The 14,256-nt window shown below is 42.3% G+C and overlaps 1 protein-coding gene across 1 annotated transcript in view; it reads right to left on the bottom strand.

Moving 5' to 3' along the window:
* Col12a1 (collagen type XII alpha 1 chain) overlaps positions 1–12,299 on the bottom strand; it is a 108,023-nt gene extending 95,724 nt beyond the window's left edge. Inside the window, exons 1-5 of the mRNA XM_041679795.1 lie at positions 12,179–12,299; positions 9,154–9,261; positions 2,600–2,716; positions 1,093–1,236; positions 409–468 (exon numbers count right to left, since the gene is read on the bottom strand). Coding sequence (XP_041535729.1) covers positions 409–468; positions 1,093–1,236; positions 2,600–2,716; positions 9,154–9,226 — 394 coding nt within the window. The 5' untranslated portion in view covers positions 9,227–9,261; positions 12,179–12,299. The remainder of the gene's footprint in view (positions 1–408; positions 469–1,092; positions 1,237–2,599; positions 2,717–9,153; positions 9,262–12,178) is intronic.
* Between the last annotated feature and the right edge of the window lie 1,957 nt (positions 12,300–14,256).

Genomic DNA, 14,256 nt, shown 5'->3' with positions numbered 1-14,256 from the left:
ATTTCTTAGAGAGGGGCTGCAGGAATCTGGAAAGATTGGGAAAGCTGACATCCATCAGCCAACTCAGAAATATCCCAGAGATGAGCTCAATATACAAATAGACTTCAAGTGTGTTTCATAGCAGTTGAGTTGCTTTGAGCACTAAGGCCATCTCAGTCTTTCCCCAAACCTCTGTAAGTACCGTCTGTTGCTCTAGTTTGTCTTAGGAGGACATATTAGCCAGAAGGTCAGATCTCAAGGTTTATAACTATTTAGTTATACATTTCTCTCGTCTCGCTAACTCCTTCTAGAGAAAGTTTATAGCTATTAATATAGAGAAGATAATCAAGCTTTATATATAATTAGAACATCTATGGCAGGACACTTGTAACTTCTACAAATCCAAGCAAAAGTATAGGAAAAACTCACTTTGTATCTCTGTTTTCCCAGGTTTCTTCTCCCCTGTCTTTGCTGGATCACCTGTTTGAACTGAGTCAAAAACCCATCATTAACAAAAGAAATAACCAAATATATGTACGTGTGTGTGTGTGTGTGTGTGTGTGTGTGTGTGTGTGTGTATGGGTGTGTGTGTGTGTGTATGGGTGTGTGTGTAGAACATATACATTGTTCTTTGATATTGTGTTTCAAATGTTTGGTCTTGCCCAGATTGTTAGAATGACAAACAACAATTTCCTTACTAATAAGTTATTTAATGAAATGTCCGAGATATTTCAAAAAGACTTCATCGCTTGAAAATCTGGTGTTTCAAATCATTTTCATTTAGAACATTTCTGCCACTTCCAGAGACCAAGGTTAAAAAGCATGAATGGATTGCTTGTAAAGTACTAATAACAAGGGTCATAGAAAGTGGTGCTGATATGTTACTTATATAATAGGAGATTAAATTTGAGGTTGGAAAATTGTCTGCAAAATGCATATACATGTTAACTATGTTACAGTTATAGTCAAAAAAACGAGGTTATCAATTTGATAGTGGGGAAGACATGGACAGAGTTGGAAGAAGGGGATTGGCTGGGGCTGAAAGGATAAAAAGGAGGGAAGGAAGAGATATGATGATATTATGAAAGTGCTCCAATGTGTATGTGCTCTTACTTGTCAGTTGACCTATAACTGGCACACTTTCTTCTACTTCATCATAGGAAGTTATAGTCACCACATACTCTGTCTCAGGAACAAGGTCTGTTAATAGCGTTTCTGTGGTGCTAGCTGCAAGGGTAAACTCTTTAGTAGGTCCCTCTGTAAATACAAAAAGAAAAATACGAATGCATCCCAATAATAGCATATGACAAAGGAAGTCGACATGTATCCCCATCACTGAAAGGTTTGCCATGTACTCTGCCAAGACATCCCAACATTTTAACTATCTTCCAAAAAGAAGATGCTGCATTTTTAGAAAACCCAATATTTACAATAGTCTTGCCTTTATCTGACAGTCACATTCAATACTTTTTAAAAGCTTGAAATTCCTCTAAGTTCAAGGTACATTAGACTATCAGACCAAAAATATAGCATCATTTTTGTTAAAAACATGAAATAATAAAACAAGTTATAAATAAAAGATGACTCAGGAAGTAACTCAATTTTAAATTATAAATTGGAAGAGAACAGAAAAATAGAACCATATTCAAACGTGGACCATACTCTGCTAGGTACCAATAGTCCTCTGAATTTATTAAATTGGGTACCACATATGTCATGATATCATATTCTGAGTATTTACTTACATAATGACAGTGTACTTCCATCTAGATTCTTTTAACTCTCAGTTCAATAAGAAAGCATGATAGCTCCTATGGACTGCGTGTCTGCTAATACTAAATTATATAAAACAATTCACAAAGCATAATGAAGAAAAGTAGCATATGTAAGAAAACTCTGAGAAATGCTCCTGATATCTATATAGGCCGTGTGCTGTATCTATGTGGGTCAGAACACCATGGGACATGAGGACATTGGGGACATATTAGATTGGATCTTTGTGATGCCTGTTTTGAAGACTGGAAGCCAATATTCCAGTATCTAGAAATGGGCTGGATCCTATTTGGGCTCTTTTTGAATATTCTTTAAAATAGACGAAGCCATTGACCAAAGGAACTTAGAGAGAAACAGCAAAGGGGGAAGTTTTTACCTTCTTCAGTTCTTTAGCCATACTACCTATTTTTAAAAGCTCCCTTATGAGGAAGCATTTTAAACCACTGGTATTCTAAAGGTCAGAGAGTGACTAAGCACAGCTCAAGTGGTTAGCAATACCAGCAATGGCCATATTCATTGCCAACCAAAGATTTCTTATCTTCAATACAGATAGAAGGCAATACAAATAGTCACTTTCCCATCTGTTAGACGTTGGTTCTCCACACGTGGCCAACATGGTTAACACTACCAATAACACAAGAGAACATCTGAAAGAAGTTCTGTTTTACCTCGCTTTGCTTACAATAAGTATGAGGATTGGACTCTGTAACCCTGAGTCCCCCAAATACCAGGTGACATCAACCAAGTCCCTCTGGCTTGCTTATTCTTGACCTCCTTGTGATTAAATGTGAGGTTAGGCAAACAGACTGTATGATCTTGGTATCTGTCCCAAAACCTCAGAACTCACCTGTTGTAGAGTCCACCGTTATTCTGTAACCCACAATTGGATCAGATGGTCTCTCCCATGACATATGAACAGTATTTTCATCTATAATTTTAAAATTCAAGTCGGAAGGTGGGTCAACTGCAAAAAAGAGAGTTGAAATTAGTTGCATTTTCCAGCGTCCGAAAATGGTTAATATATTAATGAAGAATTGTGATGAGCAAAGCTTACTAAAGTTGTCTTTGCATAAATTTGTTTCCAACAAGTATAAAAAATATCTTGTTGGATCAGAATAAAATTAAAAGCTGACAAGATATGACAAAACATCAGAAAGTGTACAAATTACAGAAGACAGCACGGAACACTTGATTCTTGAGTTGCTAGGTCATTCAAGAATGGCCAGCAAAATCAAGCAGAAAAGAAATGTGTTTGGATACAAGAACAATGAAATCACATATAATAACCACATATGCAAACAATTCACATAACAATTAAGGAAATTCAATACATGCTGAGTGCACTTTGAACAAGCATGCCAAATCACAACCTGCTTACAACCATGGATGTTAATTTAGAACAGTGACATCATACATTTTTATAATGTGGAAAGAAAATCACTGATGGTTTAGGTTCAATTTCCGCGTTGTTGCTTTGATGATTGTTGTTTGATAAATCTCAGTCTGGGGCAGAGAATTTTAAAAATGTATTTGAGTGGAAAGGTGAAATCATAAAAAAGTGAAATATGTCTTTCAAGAAAATATACATGAAGTGTATATTGATATCAATATAGGCAAATATTAAAATGAGATGTTAATAATTTATGAGTATATAAGCAGTACTAGAGATGTTTATAAAACCATATTCTGCCTGTTTACACCAATTTTCTGTGCTCCCAAGGTGTAAACCAACACAGTCATTGCCTTGGTAGTAGGCATACTCCATACTAGAAGTAGCATTTTAAGCTAAAATGCCAGTATGGCCCTCTACAAAACAATGATTAATTATGAAAAGACAACATCAATGTATATTTATGGGAAATTATTTACAGAACTTGGAGGACACAGTGAGGAAGGATCAGCATTGGAAGACATGACTGTATAAAAACGTGGAGAAATCAATGACAGAAATCACTGCAAAGTACGGAAAGGAACAGCTTACATACAAAACTGTACAGCATCATGCATGTGTCAATGAAATGTTGGCTTATTTTTAGTTTCCCACAATGAACAACAGCTTCCATGTACAATAGTCGTTACACAAAGACATTCCTGAAATATTTTATAATGATATTCTCTACAACAATGGTCATGCCTCCTCATGCAGCCTTATACTGACTCACTGTCAGTGCATGGTCGACGCCTTGAAAATCATTACACTTGAAGCAAGTTCAATAAAATAGATGATTTTCAACCATATTCTACTTTAAATACCTTAGTCTACAGGTACTACTTCTTCTGAGTGGGGTGGTTTACCTCTGTTTTAAGAGGGTACCATCTCCCTTTAGAATTTTATGAAAGTCAATCGAAATGCGGTAATGACTCTGAGACACGGTTCAGAATTTAACGGGGATTAGATTAGCTGTCTTTAACATTCATAGCACATGTTTAAAGGAAACAGAACTGATTAGGCAAACATCTGCTTTAATAAATCGCCACCTCCAGCTGTAGGAGAGGTCTTTATTTTTATTGGCTACGCGAGTAGAAGAACGAATGTTACTTTCTTCCTATCCATACACAGGCAGTGAGATTAGGACGATTAATCTGCATGCACAGCTTCATCATTCAGCATTCTTCTGTCTGTTACCGTATTGCAACGTTTAGCTGAAGTCATCACTTAGTATATGTAACAAGCATGCAACAGATGTTAATAGGACGATGGGTATTAAGAATATCATTATAAAATATTGTTCCGATAGCAATGGCTCAGGACAAATTTAATGCAAAGGCAGACACAACTGGCCTGAGCAGCTTTTTAAAAATCAGTACATGGAAAAATAGTACCACCAACCTTGGAGGAAATAGACCTGAAGCAGCGGACATTAGGTTAAAACTGCTGAAGGCCAGCAGCGGCCCACCTTGTTGATATCCAAGTGACCAGGATTCCAGATAGACTGAAAAAATGACTGTGGGGGAAAAGTCTTGAACATTTTAGAGGATTTTAAGGTGCTCATGGGAAGTCAGATGTGGCACACAGGATTCGAAGGTAGGAAGAATGACCTATCAGTGTGAAAATCAGAACCTACCCCTCTGTACTCACTGAGTTTACCAAACATACAGCCCTTCAAGATTGTCATTTCGTTTACAAAGCTTGGGAGCTATTATTTAAAAAAAAATGAAGTAGGTGTGAGGGTATGGCCTCCATTGATTTAAATCATTACACATATTTGTTTTTATGGATTTGGAAAATGTTTTACATTAATTCACAACCACCATTATTACATTGTCGCAGAGTCTAGGTGTTCCCAAAAGTAATGCTGAAGCTAGCATTGTACAAGCACTAACTGACTACATATGGTTTGCAAATACAAGCCACCATAGCCAAGACAAGGGAAACAGAATTAACATTATAACTAGCAATCTGATGCATGAAAGAAAGGAAACATTAAGTATCTGTAACTGGTAGTTTAATTTTACAATTAAACAGGATGTTTTTGTTATCAAAATACTGTAATATAAAAGTATCTTTATGATGAGATTTTTGTTACACATACTGGTAGGATTTAGGACATGGTAGAAATAATCAAACTATGTAAAAATTATTCAATGTCTTCTATACAACATGCAGACATGTAGACATTTTACTTGTTGTTTCCTTTTGTACTTATAATAACCTAACTATAGGCCTTGTAATCTGTGATGTGATCTACAAATTAAATTCAAAAAAATAAGTACAGTTCATAGATAACAACAATTTTATCTTATAATCAATATCGTTTTTATCACATTAGATTAAAAGTAAATAGAAGAAATATTTCAGTCAAAAACGTTAGGATCAGCACACAGTACTTGTTAATATATACATATTTTTCTATTCTCTCAAAGTCACTGTCAGAAGAAATTATGTCTGTGCAGTAATATACACATGGCGTGCTGACATCTGCAACTCAAATATAGATAGAATTGGGAAGGCAGCTATGTTCAGCACTGTACCACCAATGTAGGTACAGATAGAATTTGATATATTAACTTCACATTATTGTTTGAACAATTTTAAAACTAGTGTGTCTGTCTTGTTCGAAGGAAAAATAACCTTTTTTTCCAGTTGGAGCACCCAACAAGAATCTATATCCAAGAATTAAGCATGACAAGTATTTGTATGGAAGGATGAATAGGGAGGGAGCAGGAGAGTGGGTGGATGAACGGATGCATAGATAAACAGATGGGTACAATATAATATTTCATAGACAAAAAAATCTAATAGCAACATTAAAATATCAACTTGAGGTACTGGAGAGATGGCTCAGTAGTTAAGAGCACTGATTACTCTTACAGAGGACCAGGGTTCAATCCCCAGCACACTTGGGGCAACTCACAACGGTCTGTAACTACAGTTCCAGTGAATTTCATAGCCTCACACCAATTCACAAAAATAAAAATAAATATATTTTTAAAAAAATATGTCAACTTAAGGAATTCTCACTTCCTCATTTAGAAAATAAAACAGTCAGAATACATGACATCTATGTTCTCTGGTATGAATGTTTTGCTGCATGTCAGATTACAGAATTATAGAAATATATATTAAATTAGTCCCTTAATCTAGACACAGAAATAGTTAAAGCATGACTTTAAATCATTAATGAACTGATAACAATAATTTATTATGTTATAAACTATAAATAAAACTTACAAAAATTAAAACTCTGTATTTCACAAAATATGTGTCCATCTCAAACTCTAGATAAAGGAAAGAGAAACACTGACCTTTGACTGTTTAATGCAAAGTTAACTTATCTAAAAACCTATTAATATACATGATCCCAGCCTAATGCATTCACTCTAGGTCATACAGAGCACTTGGAAAGATTAAAGTTTGCTAGTCTATTTAATAATTACTTAAGGCCAAAAAAGAAAGTAGTCTTTGCCTTTATATCTATTGGACACAGTAAATTAGCATGGAAATATAATTCATCATGCAAATAGAGGCAATGTGGAAAATTATTATCATGGTTTCCAAATGCAAATTTCAAAATAATTTAGATTAACATTAAAAAACTGTGTTTCTAGCATATAAAAAAGTATATTAAAAAGAGCCAGGAACCATAGGACTACAAGAACATATGAGCCAACAAAAGAAAGCAAAGTAGCCTTGGCTACCTTAGCAGAAAGTTGCAAACAGAGGGGCAAGCTGAAATTTTGAAACGCCCCAACAGAGAGATTTCAGGGGGGGGGGGAATCTATTTTCTAGCCCAACGTCTTCAGTAAGACTTTGGCCACAGATTTTGTTAGCTCTTCACAGGCTCCTGGGGCCACTTAGTTGGTAGTTAACACCAGAGCTGAGCTGCCCAACAAGGAGCAAAGAGTCTCCGGTGGCCGTTGAGCCCTTGAAGTGTGGCCAGTCCGAAATGAAAAAGGCTGCAAGTGGGAAGCGCATGCCCAACTCCCAAAACTTAGCCCAGAAGTGCAGAGGAGCTGGCCTGTGGTTTTCTACCCATTACGTGTTGAAACAATAGCATTATGTTAAAAACCTTTCATAAAAATCAATTTTCCTGGTCCCTTTATTTTCTTTATATGACTATAAAAAATGTTTAAGTTAGATATATGACTTTTAAATGTGAATCATATTTCTGTTTGTCGCTGCCAAACCAGAAAACAATCCAAAAATGAATCTTATTAAAAGATACTGACCTAAGAGAGCAAAAGACAAGAGTTTAAGAAAGAAAGAACTACACCATGTGAAAATTAATACAAGGTCATAAGATAAAATATGAGAAACAATGGTAATAATCAGGAAGGCACATAGTATAATGTCGTTTTTAACAGTCTTTTGCTGACTGGTCATTGCCAGTTCAGAACCCACGTTTTCCACTTACCGGTATCTCCAGCCTAACCCTATACTGGAGAATTCTCAAAACTTTTATTTCCAAAGAACCATTTTCTTAATGAGCAAGAAACGGGCCACTTCAGTGACTTATCTAAAAATATCTTTAGTAGTGCTTCCAGAAGCCTCTCAAATAAAATTCCTTCCTAACTGACGACACTGCAAGGCCACCTCATCCGAAAAATCCTTCAGGAAGCCAGGGTAGCCTCTGTATTTCCTCATCAGGTGGGCCGAACCAGCAAGCATCTCTGAATCTTAGAACCAGCTACACATTTGGGGACTCTTTCTTTTCCTAACATTAGTTCTCTGTACCCACAGTTTTGAAGTAGAACATTTAAAAAAAAAAAAACAAATCTGGGTTGCCAAGAAACATCCCTACCTGCCTACCCTTCTACAAGCAGGGCATTCCACCCTGGAATTTCCAGAGGCTACAGATGTCTCCTCCCTAACTTCATTAAAGGTGTTTATTTCATTGGAGAGGGTAAAAAATTAAGATTAACCCATTAATATTGCAGAATATGATAAATTTGCCAAATCTCAAATGATAGTTTCAAAGAGCCGGTGAGGTCATAACTTAGAAGTGGCTTTGTCAATAAATACTAAGATATTAAAGCATCAAGCGCACCAAACAAAATAAAATTAGGTTAAAAGTTTAACAGAAGTCTTCTAGAGGGCAGGGTCACAAGGAGCCAATTCGGAGCTGCATTGTGGTGTCCCTGGTCACCTAGTGCCAAGGCGTTGAGGTCAGACGCGGCCAGGTCTTCCTGAGCCAAGCAAGGGTGAGCACGCCAAGGGGGTGCCCGGCTCGCAGCCGCCTCCAGGCTGGAAACCCTGGCCCAGAGCCAATCCTCCTGAGCTGGGTTGTTCTGGGACACATGCTTTAGAGACTTTGGAACCAAACACCAACAACAGAGTCCCTCGATTGAGTGGGTACTCCCTAGGAATTTCTGCTTGTCACTCATTCCCCTACCCACCAAATCAAGTGACAGTCAGTTTGACAGTTGAATCCTTTGCCTAAAAGTCTGCCGAGCCAATTGGAGTCCCCTAATCTGCTCAAGAAGAAAAGAAAAGAAAACCAGACGCGCAGGGCTGGCGATGTTGGAGTCTTTTATTTCACGTTGTCACCAAGGTCACAGTCCTGACCCAGGTGATCCTGTGAGGATGTCCATATTCTGAGATTCCTGGTACCCAGCCCTCCAGGGATCCTCTTGGTAGAGCTGGATGCAGCTGTTGCCCTGTGCAGGGGACTGGTCCTCGGGGAAGGCAGCAGCGTCGGTGGCAGTGTGGACAGCACACTGCAGACAAGTACAGAGAGACCAGACAGCAGTGTACAGAGTAGGGGAAGCGGAATAGCAGAGCTGGACCTGAAAGTCTGGAAACGGACACACCTCAGAAGGAGGCGGTTTCTCTGGAGAAGAGAAAGCACAGGAGAAGTGCAGAAGAAACAGAGCAAGCCACAGAAGCAGAAGAGAGGAGAGCCTTTTCCTTTCTTGAATTCTTCAGTATCACTTGCCATAGAGAAAGTAAAAGCATTTTACCTTCTGCCTCAATGGAAGACAGGAGTAGGGCCACGCCCAGGGCGGCCAGCGCTCGGGGAAGCCTGGTCTGCATGCTCTGGCCTCAGGCTCACAGCCTCATGAAGGGATCTGCAGGAGGAAGCAGTGATCCATCAGCACCCATCCTGAGCAGGCCAGGGACAGGTCAAACAGGAGCCTAAACATGGTCCAGAACCCAGTCAAATTTGCCATCATAAAAAACGGCGGCTAGCCCAGCACATAATGGACCTATTGTGGAGCTGATAGGTTTAATCGGGGACCTAGTAGGAAATTTTGGCTTAAGGAAGGTACTCTTCTCCGAGGTACTATGCTCTGTGAACGCCTGACCAGACCGCACATGGCTTCATCCTGCCAGGATGATGGATCATTTAGAGGCGATTTTTATCCCTGACTCAACCAAATGTCTCTTCCAGCTGGGGATTTCATTTGACCATTTTTTCCTAACTGCTGAACTCTTTAGGTAACTGTGCTTTAGTGGTCCCAAGATAATTTGGAAAGAATAATAAACCTCTTTTATTCTGTTTTCTTCAGTTTATCCTGACTAAAGCTATGCGAGTCTTTAAGGTCTGGAATAGATTATACAGGGATATGCAAGGCCCAACTGAAACCCAATTCTTCTGATAACTATGCTGTTTTTATATCTGATAAACCCTTTACCAAATAAGAGGGGGAACCAACTCTAAAATGCATCATAAAGAGAGTCAAAACAATATAAAGAAGCAAAATACCTTCGTCTGTTTTCTAAGCGTTCTTAGAGTTTTAAAATCCTCAATAACTCATCTTTGTTTTTAACTAGTTTTTAATGCTGAAAGATTACAACTGATATAAGCTCCAGAGCAAGAAGGTTCTATTCTGACTTTTCCCTGACTTTGCAACTCTGTTAATTCTTTAATGGTCAAGAGGCCTACTCTTCTTTTGTAGTTTCCCGAACACACAGTGGCTGTTTAATGGGCTGTCCTAATAGTCTAAGGCCCAATCCAGAAACAAAAGTTACCATCAGTGAGCTGGACTGAGAAGGTGCCTGTGGCCAAACACACACACACACATACACACAGGATGGGGGGTGCGTTCAAAGGTACACACATTACTGTAAGGCAGCACCCTAGGCCTCGAGACAAATGAAAGGGGGAGAGGAACTGGTGCTTGGGAATCCAAAAATAAGTCAAAGGTTGGGTTCTCCTTGAGAAAAGCAGCTGACAGTCTCCAACCATGCCTTTCCAAGTCTTTGGCAGGCAGGTTAGGGAAGCTTTCTTCATCTGAGTGTAAATTGCATTTTACATGTCTGATGAGCAGGCAAGCCAAATTGCCCAGAGCTCCTTTTTATGAAGCCAAGATTAAAATTTTGGCGCGGCGAGGAGATCTAGGGGATTTTAGTAATGTCTTTTTCCTAATTAACAACTCTGATATTCTAACCCTTTCCTACATTAGTTAGAAAAAAATAAAAATTAAATAAAAAAGCATGACTGGCCCATTGTTGCCGTCACCTGACCATAATGTTCATATAATAATTTGGAATGAAGTTGGCAGTTGGGTTCACGAAGACTTAAAGTGTGGCAATATGCTCACAAAAATCCGTTTGCACTTTTGGGGGAGTTGTTAATAAGCCGAACAAAAACTTGAGTCTTGGAAGTGCGTTTATCTGGGTCTAGTGCGCCACCTATCGGCTTCCTGACTCAGCATCAAGAATGAATCATCTCTCATTGGGGTATCCGATGAATAACTCAACCGTCTTAGCCAGCCAAGATTTCCGTCCGTATATGTTTTAAAGAAAAGCGTCTCTCTCCTTCTTAGCCAAAACATTTATCGGAGTGCTTAGCAACACTTCATTGAGCATTCTCAGACAGAGATGGCTGAAAGCGGCCGCCCCTACGTGGCAGTAGGATTTCCCTCACTTCCCCCTCATGAATGAAAATGCATCAGCTGCCAGGAATGGGGGCGCTATGGGAACTGGTCCCTTTTGGACAACTCGCCCCTCCCCCACCCCTTGCTGGAAACGGCCAACTCCTTAACTCTCTTAAGTTAATTTTTTTTTTCAAACGCACCCACAGCCATACACATGTTCCATGGGCCCACCTAGATTCCAGGCGCCACATGCCTCTTCTATAATGCAGTCTTGACCTTAGTTAGCCAAGGACGAGTTCAGTCTCATTTCTCCTCTCCCCATCCCCCAACCCTCTCCATGGTTCCTTAGAAAACTCCATCCAACCTTGAAGTTGGGGGTGGGCAGGTATACCAGAGATCCGAACTGGTCAAGGGAGGGTGGCTGAAGAAGCCAGATGCAGGTCCCCTTTGGCATAGCTCTGTAAATGCGCGAAATCCTCAGTCTGATACTCAGTCTCTACACCCAGGGATTGAAGAAGAAGCCGTCTCAGGGGTCCCTCTGACTGATCCTAAACAGGACTTAATCCCAGTGCCTTCAGGGGAAGCCCAAAAGGATGTTTCAGCAGCTGTGAAAAACCAGCCTAACCCACCAACCCGTTGAAAGCAGTAGAGGATGAGGGAGCAGGGCCGCTCCCGGGAGCATCTGGAAATGCCACTCGCGCCTAACCTCGCCGCGCTGGAGCGCTTGCCATTGGCCCTCCGAGTAATTCAGCCCTGCGCGTGCAGAACTCCTCTTCGCGTTCGTGCAATGTCCTGTGCCCATGTTGCAAACCGGCAACCCTGGCAAAGCTGCAATCACCAGATAATAAAAAGCGACCTAAGGAGCCCATGCACTTCAAGGGAGGCGACACCATCTATAGGGGACAATCCCCTGCAGATGGACAAAATAAAGCCGAATAAGCCATCTTTCCTTCGCTCTTCAAAACTCCGAAGAAATCGCAAAGTTTCTTGTTGCTTCGCAGATCTATCTCAGACACACGAACCAATCACTTCCAAAGCGAACGGGCTCCCGCCGGGCGTTCTGCCTGGCCCGGGTTAAGATACTAGCATGAAGCGACTTTTCCCAGTTATCTTTGGGGAAGGCCGCTCGAGGTTGGGGTGAGGGGGGAACAGAAGCCATACTGACCTGAGTCGGTGGTAACAGAGGGAGCAGACGTCCTGCAGCCAGCGTGTGGGACCCCCGGGGCCGGTGAGAGCGCTACGCTCTGGGAACACCTGGCGGCCACCAGCGCGAGAAGGGCAGCGGGAGCACACAGGAGTGGCGACTGGAGCGCAGAGCGGAGGCAGGGGGACTGACTGCAGCTGAGGGCGGACGCGTCTGCGGCGGCCGCCTTCGCCGACTGGGAAGAGGCTCCGCGCCGCGGGCTACTTAATAGAGGGCTGTTCCCGGCTCTCAGTTTACTCGGTTACGAAACGCCTGAGAAGGTGGAAGGCTGCCACGGGTGATGTATGCTACTCGGCGGTGAAGGAGGTCTACTTTTGGGAACGTGTGCATACTTCGAGCATTCCATCGGCGTGAGGTGGCGATCGCCGTAGTAGCAATGCCCCTCCGGGGGCGGGGAGGAGGGAGGGAGAGAGGGGGACAGCCGCAGACGGGTTCCCTGCCAAGGGAGGCCGCCGCGGACTCCTCCGCTTGGGGAGGGCAAGGGGCTCGGGTTTCCCTATCCTGATGAATTTCTTTAATACGTTTACTTTCCTAAGTTAAGAACAATGGAGAAGTGGGAAGCTGCTGTTAGTTTCAGAACGGCGGAATGGATAACCCCTGGTCCCTCACTCTATGCCATCCGCAGCCACCACCGTCTCCACCTTCTTTTCCCTCTGTCCTGGGTGCACTTAAAACCGATTTACAGGGTTTCCATTAACTAACTGTCTGTGCACGCGGCGGGCCTCTGTCTTTCCCAGTCTCCAAGCCGCGACTGAAAACTCGGACAGCCTCCTGCTCCCAGCTCATGGATGGGATGACTTTCCCAGGCCTGTCTGCCTAACCTGGTTTTTCAGGAGAGAGCTGGGCAGCTTCGATTCAATCTGGAGGGAGGGAGAGGAAAGCTACTGGTACCTTAGGGTCATCCCAACAAGTCACTCGAGAACAAGTTTTATTCACCATAGAAATTTCTTGCCAGGTTGGGAGCAACAGCTTGGCCCGAGTTGGAGATTCAGACTGTCAGCTCTGCCCTTAAAAATTCCTAGAGGTGAAAAGGATTAAGAGGTGCTTGTGAACGGGCGCGCGCGCACACACACACAGAGAGAGAGAGAGAGAGAGAGAGAGAGAGAGAGAGAGAGAGAGAGAGAGAGAGAGAGAGAGAGACGCACGCATGCTACCGAAAAGGCCAAATAAGAGCCAGACACTCTGCCAGCACACAGCCTTTTTCTACGGCTCCCCGATTCCCCAGCACTCCACCCCTTGGCCGCAGTGGGAGTCTGGCACTTGAAGATGCCAAATTGTACAAGACGCATGGGAGGAAGCGTCCAGCAGTCACACGATGTTATCCGAAAAGCGCTCGAGGACGGCTTCTTCTTACTCAAGTTTGTGAGCTCGGAGCTCGCCCCGTGGCTTTCGGCCTCTTGAAGCCCAGAGAAGTAGTTGCCTCTGCGGGATTGAACTAGTGGGTACTGGGAACAGGAGTACGCCCTGGACCCCGGATTTAATCCCCCCCCCCCTAATAGCAGAAGTTTAGCTAACGCCTGGTGTAAGCCTTTCTTGCTTGCTTGATCTCACCTCGGCAGATTTGCTCTTCCGTTCTCTAGGCACCATAGTCTTCAGAATGACAAAAACTCTCTACACTATGTGTTCCTTCCCAGCCCTCTTGCGCCCTCGCCCCACGCACAGACTATCTCTGGCCAGAGCCAACCGGAGCAAGAGTCTGGATGGAAAGAAACGAGAAAAATGAGAATGGCCACCTCTGCACATTCTTGGAGCACGCGAGGCCCACTCAAAAGCCACTGGGCAACTTGCACAAAGCACCCACACAGGGCGCAGGCTTTTCCCTCCACAGTTCTGATGTCTGACAGATCTCTAGCGTGTGATCGCGTCTGGAGGGTGCAAACCCCAACGTGGGCGACACAGCTGATGGCTCACACCCCTGTGGTGCTTAGAGTCACCCAATGGAGCAATGAGCCCTGCAGGACCTCGGTTTCCAAGCCTGCTCTTCAGATCCACAGTGCCCGGGTAGGAAACAGAGTCCAACATGGTTCCCAGACACGTGA

The sequence above is a fragment of the Microtus oregoni genome, unplaced genomic scaffold (genome assembly GCF_018167655.1).
Source record: "Microtus oregoni isolate MIOR12 unplaced genomic scaffold, Mior012 000032F_ref0000030, whole genome shotgun sequence".
Classification (NCBI taxonomy): domain Eukaryota; kingdom Metazoa; phylum Chordata; class Mammalia; order Rodentia; family Cricetidae; genus Microtus; species Microtus oregoni.
The sequence above is the reverse complement of the archived record's forward strand: the minus strand, read 5'-3'. Positions and strand labels throughout refer to the sequence as shown.